The 19,769-nt window shown below is 44.8% G+C and overlaps 1 protein-coding gene and 1 long non-coding RNA gene across 5 annotated transcripts in view; one reads left to right on the top strand and one right to left on the bottom strand.

Moving 5' to 3' along the window:
- LOC133771650 (uncharacterized) overlaps positions 1-8,336 on the bottom strand; it is a 104,459-nt gene extending 96,123 nt beyond the window's left edge. For all 4 annotated transcript variants that reach the window (XR_009867601.1, XR_009867602.1, XR_009867600.1 and 1 more), the window contains exons 1-2: positions 7,428-8,336; positions 61-450 (exon numbers count right to left, since the gene is read on the bottom strand). This is a non-coding gene — a long non-coding RNA (uncharacterized LOC133771650). The remainder of the gene's footprint in view (positions 1-60; positions 451-7,427) is intronic.
- A 161-nt stretch (positions 8,337-8,497) lies between these two features.
- The window catches only part of RAD23B (RAD23 homolog B, nucleotide excision repair protein), a 49,926-nt gene continuing 38,654 nt past the window's right edge, over positions 8,498-19,769 (top strand). Inside the window, exon 1 of the mRNA XM_062207803.1 lies at positions 8,498-8,941. Coding sequence (XP_062063787.1) covers positions 8,876-8,941 — 66 coding nt within the window. The 5' untranslated portion in view covers positions 8,498-8,875. The remainder of the gene's footprint in view (positions 8,942-19,769) is intronic.

Raw genomic sequence — 19,769 nt, 5'->3', positions numbered from 1 at the left:
GCATGATGGAATAGCCTTGTAGGTGGGATAGCTGAAGACCTTCTCCGAGGCAATACTTACAGGAACAGGCTCTCACTCTGCAGGGTGCCACGTGAACACTCCAGTGCAGTTAGCTGGCGGGGCTTCCAGAACAGCCCTGAGGAACTGAGCATGCTCTAGGTATCAGAGTCGGGCAATTCTGTCCGAACAGTGCCTGTTGCAATGGGCAATCTTTACTCCAGAGCTGCCCATGGGGTTGCCGAGATTCCATCAGATCCATATCACAGTTCAATTCTTCCTCTGCCCAATTCCATTCCTTCCCTTTTCCTTGCACAGGAAACATACCAGCATCACGGTCTGCAGGCTTCCTTGCCAAATTCTGCTTCCTCTTCTTCATTTTTCACTAGTTGATAGTCACTAAAACAGCATTTTGTACTCCTGCTTCCATTTCTGTGTCTGCTTTCAGGACACCTGCATTGACATAGTAATGAGTAATAAGGAGTAAAATATTCATACAGCTGAGAAACTTAAGGTGTGGGAAGAGGGTAGAGACTAAGGAAGACAGAAGTGTAAACTAGAAGACAAAAGACATTTTAAAAGCTCTATTGTTATTGGCTAGCATTTTTAAAAGTAATTTTTGAGTGTGATACGTTTCTAAAATGTTTTCAATAATGAATTGAAAATCTTTATTACCATAAGGAAATATTTTTGCACTTTGCAAAATGTCACCACTCTACAAACATCCAGAATGTGAAAAGATGTTTTATGAACATAAAATATATGTCATAAATCACTCTCAGCAGAGAAACAATGGGGAAAGAAGTCATAGCTCCCTGGATAGACACACTTTGTGATTTTTATTGTGTTTTCTTTCTCATCTGGTCATGAGGTCTCTCTCTTGAGAATGGCCATGAGCCAAGATGGCCACTGTCTAAGAGAGCCCTGATTGGGGGACAGTTAGGTTCAGGTGTATGTCAGGTGAAACACAAGGAAGAAATAAGGCCAAATGCACAAAACAAGAGAAATGTATTACTTATAGATCCAAAAGGGACAGGGGTGCTGGGAGGGTAGAGGTGGTGATAAGTATAGAGCCAGCAGAGTGCTCACTAAAGAGGGAGCATAAGAGCAAGAGAGAATGAGAGAGAGAGAAGGATAGACAGAAGAGAGGAGGAGTTGGGAGAGGGTAAAGGGTAGAGGGGGGAGAGAGTTTTCTACATGACTCTGATGTTGACCCTTAGGTTGTGTTGTAGTCAGCAGCTGTGGGCTGTGTTGGCTTCAGGCCAGTGAGAAGAGGAAAAAATGCGTTATAACACAAACACCTACATGGGAGAGAAAGTTTTAACTATGCCAAAGATGGTGGGTAAACTAGTTTTCACATAACTTTCATCAAGCCCTAAAACTGGATGCCAAGGCAGCAAGTCTATTAAACAAATCTATGGGAATCTGTTTTGGCAATGGAAAGGCTCAAGTGAAACTCTGCTATTTTTTCTAAATAAGACCTAGAATCAGACTTTGTCCCTGATTTAACTTCCAACACAAAATCTGATACAGAGTAGGTACTCAGAGCACATGTGCCAGGTAGACTGGTATCCCATAGAACACTGTCACTCAGGGTATGCACTCCTGAGTAAGGGAATTCTCTAACACGGCCTGTGCTCTGTGATCCTCTTCCTCTCATGTTACACCAATCCCAGCAGCAAAGCTTATCAGCCTGATTTTCAATAAACCCTGAATCCAACCACTTGTATGGGTTCTACCCTGACACAAGTTACCGCTCCCTTCTATATTATTACAGGAACCCATCTGGTCCTTTTGCATCTTTGTCCTTTCTACAGCAAGTTGTCCACACAGCAATCAGAGCAAGTCTTTCAAAAATATAAGTCAAATCATGCTAAGTCTCTGCTTACACTCTCTGATGACTTTCCATGTTATTCAGTATCAAAACCAAAGGCAATGCAATGGCTTTCTGCCCAATGCTGCAACTCCTTACATCCCTAATGCCATCAGTTGCTCTCTCCCTTCTGCATTCTCTCAGTGTGACCTTGGGATTCCTCCAGCGTCCCTAGGACACTCCTCGGCATGACTCTGCATCTCTATATAGTAAGTGCTATATGAGGAGGAACACTTATGACCACTAACCTTGTTCCCTCTACTTGACTCCCTCTAATTTTTCCCCTAGCATCTGCAGGACTGCCTTCTTTGTTTCTTCTTCTTTTCAAATTTATATTTATTTACTTGAGAGCAGAGGAAGAGAGAGAGATGGCAAGACTGGTAGAGTTCCCACCTGCTGATTCACTCCCCAAATACCCACAATGGCCAGGAGGCCAAAGTTGGAAGCTAGGAACTCAATCCAGGTCTCTGACAAAGATGACAGGAAATAAACCTCTTGAGTTATCACTGCTGCTTCCCAGGGTCTAAATTAGCAAGAATCTGGAATTGAAAGCCAGAGCCAGGACCCAAACCCAGGTACTCCAACGTGGAACATGGATGCTTAACCAGCAGCTTACCCACTAGTCAAAACCTGCTGCTTCTTAGCTTCTTTGGACTCTGATATCCTCTCATCAGGGAGACTCTTCTTGGTTAAATTGTATGCCAGTCGGGGTCTCAGCAGAACAACAGATGTCACATTCCAATCAGGTATTTCTATAGGTTGAATGGTATCCCCTCTGACAAAACACATGTGGAGCACCTACACCACGGTACCTCAGAATGTGACCTTATTTCTGAACAGATGAAGTCATACTAAAGTAGAGAGGAGCTCTTAATCCAATGGAATCAGTGTCCTTTTGGACACAGGGACACAGACATAAGGGGAGAATGCCATATGATGACAGAGACAGAGATGGAAAGGCTGAAGCTACAAGCCAAGACTTGCCATAAAGCCACTGGAAGCTGGGAAGAGATAAGGAATTCTGCCTGGTGAACTGCAGTGGGAACACAGCCCTGCTCACGGCTTGATTTTGGACTTTAAGCCTCCAGGATTGGGAGATGATACACTTTGGTCATTTGAAGCCACTCACTTTGTGGCATTCCGTTATAGCAGCCCTGGAAAACTAATCCAGGCATAGTCTGGAAGATTCAAGAAAGGGATTCTTTACAATGATGTAGGGAAGGTACAGAGACACCACAGGAAGAGTACAGTACCCTGGAGTGAGAAGAGTAGTCTCCCTGACGAGGCATGTTGGGGTTGAAAGAAGCAAAGAGTGGTGTGTGTCTGACCTAGCAGTTAAGCTGCTGGTTGGGATGCCTGTGTCCCACATCAGAGTGCCTGGCTTAGAGTCCTAGATTTGGTTCCTGACTCTGGGCATCTAGGCCTGAAGTAGCAAGGCAGGGAGCAATTACCAGAACCCAGAAGACAATCACCTGCAGGGAAGCAGTGACCTGGCACCGAGTACACCGCCAATGACGAAGAGGAAGAAGTTTCCCAGCTTCACGCTTCTCCCTCCTTCCTAGCTTGTGCTGAGACTTCCCAGGAAGCCAATTGAGCTAGCCCAAATAGGTCAGCCTTCTTGGGACAAAGTGCCAAGTAAAGAAGCGGGAAGAACAAACGAGGCGGAGAGGGGTAGGAATTCAACCTATCTGGTGCACTTGCCCTAGCAACATTCCTTCTCCAGGGCACTACTGTTCCCCATCATTCACTTTAAGAAAAAAATAAAAAGTACATATCATTACCTAATATATTATATTCCTTTTTATAAAAAAAAATTTATTTGAAAGGCAAAGGGACACACACACACACACACACACACAGTCCATCTATGGGTTCATTCTCAAAATGGTTACAACAGCCAGGTCTGAGCCAAACCAAAGCCATGAACCAGGAACTTTATCCTAGCCTCCCACATGGGTGGCAGGGCCCCAAATCCTTGGCCCAGGGGGCAGGTGTTGTGGCATAGTGGGTTGCACTGCCAGCATCCCACAAGAATGCCAGTTTGAGTTCCAGCTGTTCCACTTCTGATCCAGCCCCTGCTAATGTGCCTGGGAAAGCAGCAGAAGATGGTCCAAGTGCTTGGGTCTCTGTACCCATATGGGAGACCTGGAAGAAGCTCTTGGCTCCTGGTTTAAGCCTGGTCTATTTGGGGAGTGAACCAGCAAATGGAAGCACTCTCTCCCTCTCTCTAACTCTGCATTTCAAATAAATAAAATAAAATTTAAAAAAAGGGTGGTAATATTTGGGAGGCTTTTAGAGGATGTTTACCACATCTTCCTTTGGCAAAAAAAAAAAAAAAAATTGAAATCCTTGGGCCATTTTCCCTTGCCTTCCCTGGTGCATCAGCAGGCACATGAATCAAAAGCGGAGCAGCTGGGACTGGAAACAGCCCCAATATGGGACGCCAGCATCACAAGCAGTGGCTTAACCCACCGTACCACAACACCAGCCTCAATATTCTTTTATTTTTAGTTTATTATCCCACTTGAGTATAAACTCCATGAGAGGAGGGACTTTGTTTTGTTTCCTACTGTTTCCCCAGCACCCAGAACAGTTCCTAGCATGAAGTGTCTTAAAAACTTTTCGTGGAGGCCGGCGCCACAGCTCAATAGGCTAATCCTCCGCCTTGCGGCGCCGGCACACCAAGTTCTAGTCCCGGTCGGGGCACCGATCCTGTCCCGGTTGCCCCTCTTCCAGGCCAGCTCTCTGCTGTGGCCAGGGAGTGCAGTGGAGGATGGCCCAAGTCCTTGGGCCCTGCACCCCATGGGAGACCAGGAGAAGCACCTGGCTCCTGCCATCGGAACAGCGCGATGCGCTGGCCGCAGCACGCCTACCGCGGCGGCCATTGGAGGGTGAACCAACGGCAAAAAGGAAGACCTTTCTCTCTGTCTCTCTCTCTCACTGTCCACTCTGTCAAAAAAGAACTTTTCGTGGAATGAATGGCTTGTTTAAAAACTGGCATTTTTACCCCAGTATATTCTAAGTCAGCAGCTGCTGCAGCTCCTCTTGCTTATCCTCTTTCCTGAAAGCATCTGACTGATTTCTAAAAAACGCAACCAAAATACCTCAGCTTGTGACCAAGCACTTGGAACCCACAACTCCCTCCCACCATTTACCTTGGTCTAATAGCTCTCAGAGGGAGGTCCAAGGCCCATCTTACAAGTCCTTGCTGACCAAGCACCTCAGCTTAGTGGTCGTTGTATCAGGAGGTGGGGGTGAGGGTCTTACTATCTAGCATGTGAACTGTGGGATACTAGGCTCAGGTAACTCCATCCTACAAGCAAGCATACAGATCTGTCTAAACTGTGCTGGTGAGTCAAAAGTAGGTGAGTCTGGCACATGGTTTTTCTAAAGATTAAAAAGTAAGCAACACACTTTTATCTTAACACTACCTTAAGAATTTATTGGGGAGGCTGGCGATGTGGCGTAGCAGGTAAGGCTTTCCATATGGAAACCAGTTTGTATGCCAGCTGCTCCATTTCTGATCCAGCTCCCTACTAATGGCCTGGGAAAAGCAGTAGAAGATGGCCCAAGTGTGTGAGACATTGCCATCCTGTGGGAGACCTGATGGGACCCTGTCACTCTTGTGGGAGACCTGGGTGGGACCCTGCCGCCCTTGTGGGAGACCTGGAAGAAGCTCCTGGCTTTGGCCTGGCTCTTCCCTGGTTGTTGCAGCCACTTGAGCAGTGAACCAGCAGATGTAAGATCTCTGTCTCTCCTTCTCTCTGTAGCTCTTTCAAATAAATACATAAATCTTTCAAGAAAATTTATTGGGTAACCATTTTAATTAATTGACACAAAATCTACTGTTGCTACAACTATTTGGGAAATAAACTGGTATTCTTGCACGTATCTAGAAAGCTTTAAAGATACTTAAAAACAATTCTATCCCTTATTTCTAAGGATGGGAGAGAGGAGTTTTCATTTTCATTTACTTCCTTTCTATATATGTTTAAAATTTATTCATTTATTTGAGAGGCAGAGTTACAGAGGGAGAGATAGACAGAAAGGTCTTCTATCCACTGGTGCACTCCCCAGATGGCTGCAACGGCCAGAGCTGAGCTGATCTGAAGTCAGGAGCCAGGAGCTTCTTCCGGGTCTCCCACATGGGTGCAGGGGGCCAAGCACTTGGGCCATCTTCTACTGTTCTCCCAGGCCATAGCAGAGAGCTGGATTGGAAGAGGAGCTGGGACTAGAACTGGTGCCCATATGGGATTCTGCCGGCGCCATAGATGGCAGCTGAGTCCACTACGCCAGAGTGCCAGCCCTCTATGTTGTTTTGTTGGTTTTGTTTGTTTGTTTGCTTTGTGGCATTCCCCATGTCATCTTCAGGGTTTCTTTGTTTGCCACAAAGAGCCTGAGGTTAGCCCCAGCTTAGCTTGTTTGAGGGGTGACTGTGAATGGAAGGGAGAGACAAGAGGTGGCAGCCTTTGGCAGGAGTCAGATCATGTTTGCTCTCCATGGCCAGGTCGAGTTTGAATTTTCCTCTAACGTGTAATTAGGTATTAAGCACAGAGGAGACCTGATCTGATTTGTGGTTTAAAGCAACTACTGAGGCTGCTGGCGTGGCAGTTGGGGAAAACGCGGCAGAAGTGGGGAGATCATTTGGCAGGCAGGTGAAGGCTAACGATGGATTAGCCTAGGGTTGTAGAAGTAGAAATGGTGGGAAGTGGCTCACCTTGGCATATAGCTTGCAGAATAAAGCTGACAGACCTGCTAATGAATTTATATAGTGGTTCTGGCAGTGGTGCGGGCAAGGAGGGAGAAAAAATTTTTATCAGGGATGAAAAAAAATTTTTAGCCTGAGCCTCTGGGTAAACGGCGACACCAGAGGAGCAGTCTGCAGAGGGATGGGTGGTCCAGAAGCGAATCAGGCCTTCTGTTCAGCCCGGCTGTCTCAAAGACTTGCACTTAACTGAAGATATTGCCTCAACAATCAGGCAAATTTGTTTACAGCCAAGGGGAGAGGTCCAGGATACAATCACCTGGTGACTAAGTGTAGCTGCACAGGAAGACAGAGGGCAGAGGATTGGGTATTTAATTACACTGCACAGATAGGAGCTGTGAAAGGGGAAATACCAAAGTGGGTGGAGAGGGAGTTGAGATAAGGAAGTCTGACCAATCGCTTCTCGGCCTTTTGGCTAAGATCAAGTGTAGGAAGTCTGACCAAAGAACTGTATCTGAGAACCCACCGACAAGCCAGCAGTGACTTGTAACATTGAGGACGCTGGCTCAGAGAGATTAATGTATATTTGGTCACACAGCTAGTGGTCCAACTGTAACTGCGCTTCATCCTGGAATCGCTTTAAGTCAAATGTGCTCCAGGGAGCCCTATTCTTGCAGTCATTCTGGCCCAGTTCAGAGTCGAATCTGGTTTGCCACTTCACAGGTGGCCGACTACAGGCATGCTGCTCAACAGCCTGGTACTTCAGCTTTTGCCCCTGTAAGTGGGCACGTAATTAATGGCTAACCGCTTATGGACTGTTGATTAGGCTCCTTACATTAAGATTTTACATACCTTATTGAACTCCCCTCCAAAAACCAACGAGTTGGGTGCCATTGTACGCCCACGTTAGTGCTGAGGAGCTGGAAACACATGTACCCATCTGACGAATATTCACTATATTGCCTGCGATGTGCCAGGAGCGTTTCTTAGGTGCAGGGGATACACCGGGGAACAAAACAAAATCCACGCCTTTGTGTAGCTTCAGTCAGGGGCTTAATGGAAAGGGAGAAGGTTGATACACACAGTAAACATGTCCATTAGATGGTAAAATTAGGTGATAAACGCTATAGGAAAAACGATCAGGATAGAGGTGCTAGGACGGTTGTGATTTCCAGGAGGGTAGCCAGGATGGACCTCACCGAGTCTGAGCGAAGAGCTGCAGGAGGGGAAGTGATGGCAAGGGCACAGACAGCCCTGTGGCGGTGCATGACGGGCCGACGCACTCAGTTCTAAGGACCTGGACTTTTACCCGGAGAGGGCCGGGAGGGAACTCGTCCACACGTCTGCTCACTGGAGAGACAACCACCTGCGTCTCAAATCGGCCTGTGGAGATTCAAGTCTCAAAGCCAGAGAGAAAAAGGCAAGGTGTGAGCCCAGGCGGCCGGGCTCTGGAGTCCGCGCCCTCAGGATTAAGCATCAGCGATGACACACACAGGCTCACCCCGGCAGCTAGCGCCCCGCAGGTGTCGGCGCAGGACTGCGGCTCCCGCGATCCCTCCACTTTTCACTCCGCCTTCTACCTCTCCTTTTCTAGGCTCGGCATCTACTCAGACAGGTTTCCACGTAGCGCTTCCCCAGCTACGGATTGCGCAATTCGGGCAGCCGGGTGGGGTCTGGACCTGGGCGGAGCGGCAGCCGGTTGGGAGAACGTCCCGGCAGTAAACGCTACAGGCACGCCTCAAGATCACCGGACGCCCACGGCGTGCGCCTGCGCACCCCGATCCAGGCGGCCAACATTCCAGAGCCGCAAGCCGCCACGCCCCCAGTTCCGGGGCGGAGTTCTGGACCGCGCCTGCGCACTACTTCGTCGCACCCTGCGCCTGCGCGCTTAGCCCTCCCGGCCCCATCCCCCCAGGTTTTTTCAGGTGGGGGAGGGGGCACGTCTCGGCGAGTCACGATGATGGCGGCCACCATCCTGTGGTGAGCTAGCGGATTCTCTGCTGGTCTCACAGAGCCCCTCGCGCTTCCTGCAGACTCGGGGGCTGGCGGCGGGCGCGTGAGGAAGCACGGCGGCCGGAGCTCGCGGGAAAGGCCGGAGTCGCGGAGGCAGCGGCGCGGCCCGGGGCCCGGACTGGGGGAGAGGCCGCTCCGCAGGGCGAATGTGACAAGCCCCCACCCCCACCGCCTTCCTCCAGAGAGCGCGAGGAGCGCGGGCGACCCCAGGGCCGGGCCAGGCCACAGACCCCGCCCAGCGGCCAGCACCCGGCGGAGGCCCGGCAGCGGAGCTGCGCGGCGGCACCATGCAGGTCACCCTGAAGACCCTTCAGCAGCAGACCTTCAAGATCGACATCGACCCCGAGGAGACGGTACGAGCGGCGGGGAGCGCGGGGGGCCCCGGCGGCTGCGCGCGGGGCCGAGCACCCGAGAGCGCGGAGGCCCCAGCGGCGGGTGCGGCGTGTGCGGCGGACCCGGCCCTAGAAGAGTTGGCCGGGGGCTTTGTAGCAGGGAGCTTGGGGGAGCGGTGGCCGGACGCCGGAGGCCTGGTGGCAGATGGCGTGGAGCACACGCCCGCGGGGCCCGCAAGGCCTCGGCCGCGGAGCTCGTGGCGGTGGGGCTGAGGGGGAGGGGAGGTCGGGCAGCCCCGGCGGTGGAGCCCGGGCCGCGGCTGCGGGTGCCCAGGTGGGGGAGGGCGACGGAGACGTGGAGCTGGTTAGGCGCGGAGGGCTAGGAGTTGGTAACCCGAGCTGATGGGCCTTAAAAAGAAGGATCAGGTTCCGTCTGTGGCCGAGTGAGTGGTGAGAATGAGTTCATTGCCCCCTTCTCTGGAAAGGTTAACCCTTTTGTTTGCATACGTCTCGAATGGTTTTCTGCCGTCCTCCTGACCCCCAGCACACACGCACACGCAGATTACACTCCGAGAACTCTGGTGGCGAGGTGTGTGCCTCGGAGCCCTGCGAATCCGGGCTCGGACTCAACTCCAGACTGCGCGGGTCCCTCTGTAGGAAGCCTTGGAATGGTAGGGGTTGGAACCCTGGGGACCCCCCCCCCCCAAATACTAGCAATTCAGGGGAAAGAAACGAACATAAAATACGAACTCTGAATTTCTTCTGTAAAGTCGTAAGAGCTCCTGTCCACGTGACCCAATCTCATGCCATCTTCTCTACTTGTGGCTGCAAAAAGACGCGCTCTGTTGGAATCAATTCAGCTTTATCCCAAGAAATGAAAAATGCCCCGAGTTTAACTCTGTTGCGTGTGTTCCAGAGTTGTCACGCCCCCACACACCGTTAAGACTGTCGTAATGTCAAGTTGAAACCAGCAGCTTGCTGCTTATCTATATTTTAAAAAATAGTTGATTTTTATTTTGGGTGGAGATCAGGGCCTTGGTGTTAAGTAGACATGAGTTCTGTCTGTGGCTTTGGCACTTATTTGGTATGACCTTGCCACATTACTCTGTTTTGTCCTCCATAATAGATATAAATACCTGAGGATTAAATGGTATTTAGTTGGAGGTCAATAAACAGAATCATTCGATCAATAGGTACCTTTGAGGGAAGATGGTGTTAAGTTTTACCTGTCTCATTTAATCTTGTAAATTTTTCTGCATTTTCAGTTGTTTAAGAAACCAAGAGTTTCCAATCCTTTCGGAATTGTGACACAAAGTAATTTCAAAATAATTCATCAACTGTAGATGAATGCTGTGTGATGAATTTGTAAAGGTACAAGAGATACCAGTTCTATGTGAGAAACTTCCAGTGTACTCAGAAGTAACTGACAACACCCTGTGTGCTAATACTGCTAACAGAATGAAATTCTTGAATATTTTCCCGTTGCTAGGGTTTATACTAATAAGTCGAATGACAAAGTTTAAAATGCAGTTGTCTGTTTAATTTCAGACCAAACTACATAAACTGCCTATTTGACTTTGGTTCTGTGTGGTAATAAGTGTTGGAGCCATGGTAACTCAGTTTATAATAGTCAATTCCAGAATTATTGAAACCTAAAGTGTTTTTTTTTTTTTTTAAAGTATCTGGGTTTATTGAACTTGTGCAGTGATGCTTTCCATAGCTTCACTGAAATACTCCTACTCTAGCTCTTTTGGCATTTTACACATAGAGCCAATGCTGCATTTGTAGAATTTCTTAACTGGATTTATTGCTTTCCTTCAAGTCCAAGGGAATGTAATGAATTACACTTTTAGATGTATATTTTCCAGAAAGTTTTATGGGGGGGAGCTTTAGCTTTTTTGTTGCTATTTATATAAATATAACTTTGTTGCTGTTACTATAATTATAAACTAATATTGTTAGGTTAGTCTGGGGTAAAAAACTAAACCCTTCTATTTACATTAAACGACTTGTCGGTTTTCAGTAATAGCTTTGAGTTTCAGAAATTTTTTAAAGACACCTTTTAGATGTGTACTCATTTTTTGATACAGTACTTTAGAATTCCGCTAAGAAACAATAACAGTTTGACTGATATTGGGTGATTCTAAGTGGCTTGCTCTAATTTGTTGTGAGAACTAGATAACCAAAGATAGTAGAAACAGTTAAAAAATAATGAAAAGTTGTGATTTCATTGAGACTTAATAAGTATATCTGCAATAAACAGATTTTGGCCTTAGACCTGTATTTTGGTTGCTCAAAGGTTGGTTCAGTGTTTACAAAGAAAAGAACTAAGCAAATTCCTTAACTCTGGGTAGCCTCTCTAGAAGTTCCTGTGAGCTTGAGAAGAACATGAGCAAAAATGGAGGAAAGGTTTGAGAGATAAGGGAAATCATCAGAGTTACTCATTTGTTGAACAAGTAAATGTTTAGTGAGCTTTGTGGTAGAACTGGAGGATTACAGAAACATGTAGGGCTTCTGGGAGCTTTGTTGAGGTCATTGGTGCTCGTTGGCCATGGAGTAAGGGTTGTACCAAGTGGAAAAGCAAGGAAATTTGTTTCTAAGGTGTTTTTATTAGCTGTAGTGTTTAAAAGTCAAGAATTGCCTCACCCCCCCCTTTTTTTTTTAACTAGCTAAACTTTCTTACACGTATTAACCATTCTGTACCATTTATTTGATCAATACCATGCAATGCCTTTAGTGTTAACCCTTTACAAAGGTATTTATTTTCATAATAATGCACCCCATCTTACAAAACATGAAAACAAACAAGATGAGAAGGTGGTATATGTAGAGTGAGAAGATAGCTGAAAGAGATTCTCTTTATTGTGTTTTGTGTTTTAAATAGGTGATTCATTGTTAAAACATAAAGGGATGGGAGAGAATTTAAGTCACCTACATACTGAAGTGTTCAAGGATGTCTGATAGACTACTACTCCTATAAACTTCTTTGAAATTCTGATGTTTGGTGGTTTGCTGGACATTTTGAGGAAAATTTGAGTAAACACACTTTTTAAAAGCTTAAATCCAAAGTTATTAGTGATTTTTTTCTTTGTGTATTTGGTCATACTGTGCCCAAAGTCATGAAGAACAGGTAAATTAAAGAACAGTAATTTTGAGATAATTGCAATGCAGTGGTTTGTTTTATTGCATCACTGAAATGATAAGAGAGGGTGTGTGATATACAAATAAATCCTACAATCTGCTAATGCCTGATACTGAGTATGTGCTTTGTATAGCTGGGGGGTGGGGTGGGGTGGAGTAGACAGTATATTTGACATAAGGCTTTAAATGCAGAAGCTGAAATGTTACCTTCCTTTATAAATGATATTAAAATTGTGCATGAGTATACATTAGATGTTTTTGATAAAAGAATTGTAAAGATACAGTTTTCATTTCTGTTAGCATAGTGTGTTGTACAATAATACAAAAAAGTACCTCACTTTGTGGTTTACCTTTATAATGTTGATGATTATTAGAAAATACTGCTTTAGGCCAGTGCCGTGGCTTAACAGGCTAATCCTCCGCCTTGCGGCGCCGGCACACAGGGTTCTAGTCCCGGTTGGGCGCCGGATTCTATCCCGGTTGCCCCTCTTCCAGGCCAGCTCTCTGCTATGGCCCGGGAGTGCAGTGGAGGATGGCCCAAGTCCTTGGGCCCTGCACCCCATGGGAGACCAGGGTAAGCACCTGGCTCCTGGCTTCGGATCAGCAAGATGCGCCGGCCGCAGCGGCCAGTGGAGGGTGAACCAACGGCAAAAAGGAAGACCTTTCCCTCTGTTTCTCTCTCTCTCACTGTCCACTCTGCCTGTCAAAAAAAAAAAAAAAAAAAAAGAAAGAAAGAAAGAAAGAAAATACTGCTTTAGCATATGTAGTATACAACATTGGTCAGCCACTGTTTTTAGTGAGTTCTCCCTGTTGTGGTTTATTGTTTTTTGGTTTTTTTTTTTTTTTTTTTTTTGGACAGGTAGAGTTATAGACAGTGAGATCGAGAGAGATAGAAAGGTCTTCCTTCCCTTGGTTCACTCCCCTAATGGCCGCCACGCCGAGTGCTGCGCCTATCTGAAGCCAGGAGCTGGGTACTTCCTCCCAGTCTCCCATGCAGGTGCAGGGACCCAAGTATCCCAGCCATCCTCCGCTGCCCTCCCGGGCCACAGCAGAGAGCTGGACTGGAAGAGTAGCAACTGGGACAGAACCGGCACCCCAACCGGGACTAGAACCCGGGGTGCTGGCGCTGCAGGCGGAGATTAGCCAAGTGAGCCACAATGCCGGCCAGGTTTATTGTATTTTCAACATAGTTGTGCTACATATAGTGCCTTATTTATAGAAGTTTTCTAGATTATTAAAGTACCAAGAAGTAAGTATATAAAACACTAAACAGGTGAGCTTAAGGGTTTTTAACATGCTGGTAGACCAAATTACAGGAAGAAACTGGAAAAGATGGTATGGTTTCAGTGTGTTCTTTTGGTGCACTTTCAGGTCAGTGATCCCTTGGTGTAGTTTGTGTGTTGGTTTATATAATATTTGTTGAGTGGTTACTCAATGTCAGGCCCTGCTGTCATGCTGTATGCAGTCTAGTGAGAGGGAAAACACTCTAAAAATGTAAAAGATCAGTAGCAGTAAGACTGTAAAAAACTGAAGGTGAAGGGATGTGGTGCTTGACTGGGTGGCTGCTTTTCAATTGACTAGTCACGCCAGGCCTTTTTGAAGATGCTGACCTATATGCCAAAATCTGAGTAATAGTAAGCACTTACCTGCAGATGCTTCCTGTGGGGCACTGACTGCTAGGGCAAGGACCTTTAAGAATTTGGGAGTGTGTTTTGGGAATCAGAAAGAAGCCTATGTTGCTGAGGTTAGGGGAAAGAAGGGTAAGAGGTGAGAGATGGCTAAGGGGGCAGAGCTTGTAGGACTTTGTAGGAGTCTTTCAAGGTTTCAAATGGGAAGAAATATTTATGATGTTAAAAAGTTTTCGATGTTGTTTGAGAATAGATAGGGTGGGCAAGAGAGAAAGCAGGGAGACCAAATAGAAGACTTATGAAGTAGTTTTAAGCAGTTGCAGCTTGGGACCAACAGAGTAGAAGTGGAGAAAGAGAATAGGGTTAGGAGGATTTTTTGATGTGTTAGAGTGAGGGAAATAGAGAAATCAGTGATTTCACCTATAGGTAGTAGGCATTTGGTATAGCAGTTAAGATGCAGCTGGGAATGCCAGCATCCCACATTTGATTGACTGAGAGTCCTGGCTCACTCTCGGTTCCCAGCTTCCAGCTAATGCACAGCCTGCAAGTCAGTAGCTGATGGCTCAAGCTGTTGCGGGCATTTGGAGAGTGAACCAGCAGATGGGAGATTGTGTGTGTGTGTGTCTACCTTTCAAATACATAAAATAAAAAACAATTTTAGAGAACTCCACCTAGATTCTGGTTGCATAAGTTGTGAATACCTGTGTTTTTCCTGAAATGTGGGAGACAGAAGAGCGGGATTGGGAACTCAAAGCTTAAGCTAAATATTCCTAATGAAATAGTCAATATTCAGGTGGAGACGATTAAATGTGTTGTGTGTTTGGATTCCAGAGAGGTTTGAACTGGAGTTAGAAACATGAAAATATTCAACATGTATGGTTGACTTCAGCCCATGGGACTGGATGAGATCATCTGGTAGTCTTTCAGTGCCTTTTCCCTTGAGAAAATTGAGTTCTCATGCTGAAGTTATCCACTGTACGTAATTGACTACTATGCAGTTAGAATTGTGGAGTCTTGTAGAGAATGTTGCTGGGATGAGGCCTGGAGTTGAATCTTGGCATGCTTTAACAGATCCATCAAGAATCAACCTTTCAGATAGGAAGAATCCAAGGATAAATAATGTTTCAAGGAAGAAGAAAGGGTCAGATGTTTCTAATGCTTGAGAGATCGGTTTTGGCGACTTGAAACCAGTAGTGGTGAGCAGTGTCTCCTTTTAGAAGTGGGAGCAGAAGTAGATTTAAGTGAATTGAGCAATGGGAGGTAAGTGGAGATAGGCATTATGGGCACATGGTGTTAATTATCCTTCAGGTTATCCTTTTCCTGATGAAGCTACCATTTTCTGTGGATTAAAAAATATAAAAGTAATCACAATTCTCAGCATCATAGCATGTCATAGGCATTGTTTAAGAAAGAAGCCCACAGGGCTGGCTCATGGTGTAACAGAGTTAAGCTGCCACTTGTATCACTGGCATCCCATATGTCCCTGCTGCTCCACTTCTTAGCCAGCTCTCCACTAATACATCTGCAAAAGCAATGGAAAATGGCCCAAGTACTTGGGCTGCTGCCACCCACGTGGAAGACTCAGATGAAGCTCCTGGCTTCAGTTTGGCCCATCCCTGGCCATTGACTCTGTTTGAGGAAGTGAACCAGTAGGTGGAAAACCTCTCCCTCCCCCACCCTGCCCCCAGAGCTCTGTAACTCTCTTTTTCAAATAAATTAATAAATTTTTAGCAAAGCTCTTTGTTGGGGGGGAGAAGGGGAGTCCACACTACATTTTGTGGAAAATATGTAACATAAGAAATAAAATCCAAAGTGATTCATAACTTCCCATGGCCACACAGTTAGATGGGTCTGTTAATTTCAGTATCTATGAAAGATGGTCTTGCCTGTCCATTGTCCTTCTGTTCCTTAATCTTCTTTTATCCACTGATACTTCTTTGTATTCTACCTCAGTTATTCAGTCCCATGATCAGTAACTACCTCTTACCATTACTATTTACTGAAGCTTTTGCCTCATCCTCAATAATCTGTTTTTTAGCATCTCTCTGCATTCCTTATGATTCCAACACTTGAGACCTATAATCCATGTGATCCAACTTCCTTGTCCCTGGCACTCACCCCCCCCCCCACCATATTATCTCTCCCACCTTTGCAATGTTAAAATAGATGCAGTAATTATAATTATTCCTTTGGAGGAGTCAGCTTAGCATGACTGAGCCGTAATGCCTGAGATTGAATCCTGTCTGTACCACGTGTGGTGTGACCTTGTGCAAGTTGCCCCATTCTGTGCTTGTTTCCTCATCTGTAAAATGAGGATGCTGGTACTCAAAATACTAACCTTAAAGATTTTTGTAGATTCTAAGAGTTTGAGATAATACAAATATAGTGCTTAGGATAGTAACAGTGCTAGGCAACATGGTCTCACTTATAAAACCCATCATTGTTTGAAAACTCCAGATGTGATTAAATTCAATTTGTACTTGCATCTGTGTGACTTGCATCTGTGTGGACTTTTCTTACATGTAACATTAACCTTGATGGACCCTTAGCATATTGCCTGACAGTCATACATTTCACTAGTCAAAGATTTACATCACCTCCTGTCTTTATTTTCAGCCAATGATCATAATTTTATTTGATGGAGAACTTAGAAACCATTGGAACAGAACTTCTTCAAGGTTCTACTCTAGCTACTACCTGGTAGTTGTAGACATTGCTGTCTAAGGCCAGTTTCCTACTTTCCCCCATATCCCTCTCACTGTTACCTGGAACATCAATCCATCAGATCTCCTTTCCTCTTTGCATCACTGATTTCTAGAGTATACTAATGTGGGGTTTTTTTTTTTTTTTTCCCCTCTTCTTACTATAATCTTGCTTGTCCACATCTCATTAGCTACTTTCTCCCTATCTTACTCCCTCTCAAATGCAACATACTGTTCCTAAACTAGAGGGGAATGTTTCCCCACTTTATACTTATCCTATGACGCTCAGCACAATACTTGAAAAAATCTCATCTCCTTAATAAAATGTGAGTGGTAATAAATGATCTTCTTTAGAGTTGATATGAAAATCAGATGAGATGGTGGACCTAAAAATACATAGTGAATTTTGAAATTAGAAATCTTATGCAGGGCTAGCTCTGTGGCACAGTGGGTTAAACATCTGATTTTGACACTGGTATTTCATATCTGAGTGCTTGTTTGAGTTCTTGCTGCTCTGCTTCCGATCCAGATTCCTGCTAATGCATCTGGGAAGGCAGTGAAAGATGGCTCAAGTGATTGATCCCCTGACACTCATGTGGGAGGCCCAAATGGAATTTCTGGCTTCTTGCTTCTGGCTTTGGCCTGGCCCAGACCTGGCTGTGACGAGCATTTGGAGAGTGAACCAGCTTATGGGAAGATCTTGCTCTGTCTCCCCCTCTATGACACCCTGCTTTTCAAATAAATAAATAATTAATTAAGAGGAATGTTGTGAAGTTTTTTGGGACAAATTCTGCTATCAGTGCCACTGTTCTTTTTTGAAAAGATTTGTGTGAGTAAGATACCATTTTGTTCTCTCAACTTGACATAATTGTCATGTTTGAATAGTTTCTAAGAGTATTGAATGAGGTTCTGTCATTTTGCCTTGAAAATTGGGATTTTTTTAATAAGCAATGTATAAAATTTGTTAATTTCTAAAAGAAATATTTTCAATTTAAGCCTGCTGTAGCAGAGTAAATCTTGTCAAAGAATGCTCCACGATCCGTTCCTATGATTGTAAGTCTTTCTTTTGTAGTGTCTCAAACAACTGAGCGAACTTTATAAACTCTTTAAAAATTATGCATACCTATTCTAGCAGAAGACATAGACCAGCTACAGATGATCTATAGACATGAACGGATCCTAGATACTTCAATGGATAGATAAAATTTTGTTATCTCTTCTCCCTCACACCCTTCTGGTTGAATTAGGGGAGAAACTGGCTTAATAGTGGCACTACAGAGATCCATTCTCTGCCTATATAGAAACTAAAAGTTATAGTGTCTGGGTGTTCTACTTACCCAGTCTCCAAATTCCTGAGTCTGTTTTGGTCTTTTTGAATTTATACTATTGGGAATATATTTTAGACTAGATTAAATTGACATATATAGATTGAATTGGGAACCTAAATGCTATTTTACATAGTCTCTTAAGGAGAAATGGATTCTGGATTTCAAATCATACATTTAAAATAACAACCTTTTGAATCATAACCCCAATTCAGAGGTTGCCTTTGCTTACTGTTTCTTCTCACAGTGCTATACTAACTATAGTTATTGTTTCAATTTTAAAATCTTTTCCTGTTATACTGAAATCAGTGGACATAACCAATTGTGTTAGAATTATTAGAATTACTTTGGAGGAGAATTTGAGGAAATACTCGTGTGTGCCTGTGTAAGATTTTCAAAAAAGAAAAAATTCTGTCTTGTGTAAATCTATTAGATCTTTCTGTAAACACATTTTGCTTTGGATATTTCTTTTGCTACTGGTGAATTGCCAAGATTTAATTCATGTTACATTGAATTTCTTGGGTTATGTAGTCCAAGAACTGCCTCACTTTTATAAAAAAAATGAAATTATCAAAATTGCAATATAGTCATGAAATTTTGATGAGCATTGATGGGTGGGTACAATGGAATTTTTTTCTTTTAAAGTCAAGTTTCTCCTTAAATTACTAAAATTATCCAGGCTTGCTACAGTAAGTGAAATACATAAAGTTAAAAGCAAAAGACTTTTTGTTCCTGGTCTAAATAGCTACCATAGACTTTTTAGGTTCTCCAAATTCTTTAAAAGATGTCTACAGGCCAGCGCCGTGGCTCACTAGGCTAATCCTTGCGGCGCCGGCACACCGGGTTCTAGTCCCGGGCGGGGCACCGGATTCTGTCCCGGTTGCCCCTCTTCCAGGCCAGCTCTCTGCTGTGGCCAGGGAGTGCAGTGGAGGATGGCCCAAGTGCTTGGGCCCTGCACCCCATGGGAGACCAGGAGAAGCACCTGGCTCCTGCCATCGGATCAGCGCGGTGCGCCGGCCGCGGCGCGCCAACCGCGGCGGCCATTGGAGGGTGAACCAACGGCAAAGGAAGACTTTTCTCTCTGTCTCTCTCACTGTCCACTCTGCCTGTCAAAAAAAAAAAAAAAAAAGATGTCTACACATAATGCATAAATTAATTTAGTAGCAGCTAGTTTTCTTCCCTTAAAAGTAATTGTAAATACTTTGTTCATTTACATAGCATGGTTTTCAAATGAATGCGTGTGCAGTAATTTGTTTTGCCATTTTTACCTTGAGGGATGTTTAAAGTTTAGTATTACAAACAGCATAGTACACATACTTTATGTCTCTCTTTTTGAGGTATTGCATCTCTAGCATTGGTTCTAGATGGAATTACTGGGCCAGGGGTTGGCAGATTGCCTTAAAATCAGTGCTTACAAATATTAATAGTATTTGTTGTTCACAAAGACTTTTCATGAGAGTAGTGGGATTCAAATTCAGGCCTTCTACCTTGAGAGGCTGTGTACTGAACTTGTCTATTTCATATGCCTTTGTGTCCCCATCAGAAAATAAAGATAATAGTTTACTGCTATGTACTACTTATAGCTTACTGTGTAACATTGCCACAAAATGTTGTGGTTTAAAACAATAAAACTTAACTATTTCAAGTTTTTGAGAGTCAGGAACTTAGGAGTTGCTTAGCTCTGTGGTTCTTTAGTCTTTCATGAAATTACAGTAAGGGCTACAGTCATCTACTCTAAAGGCTTCACTGTGGCTGGAGGATTCCTCCCATGGCTAACAGCTTGGTGTTATTTATTGACCAGAGGCCCTAGTTCCTCCCCATATAGACTTCTTCCCATACTGCTTGAGTGTCATCCAAACACGGCATCTGGCTTCTCCCAGTGTGAGTGATCCAAGAAAGCAAGACGGAAACAATAGCTTTTATATATAAACCAGCCTTGGAAACCACAAACTTTCACATTGACAGTGTTTTATTGTTGTTGTGGACTGGCCATAATTCATTGTGGGAATTGTAGGAAGCAGAGGTCATTGGGGGCCTTCTTGGAGGCCGGCTA

The sequence above is a fragment of the Lepus europaeus genome, chromosome 12 (assembly GCF_033115175.1).
Source record: "Lepus europaeus isolate LE1 chromosome 12, mLepTim1.pri, whole genome shotgun sequence".
NCBI classification, from domain to species: Eukaryota; Metazoa; Chordata; class Mammalia; order Lagomorpha; family Leporidae; genus Lepus; species Lepus europaeus.
The sequence above is the reverse complement of the archived record's forward strand: the minus strand, read 5'-3'. Positions and strand labels throughout refer to the sequence as shown.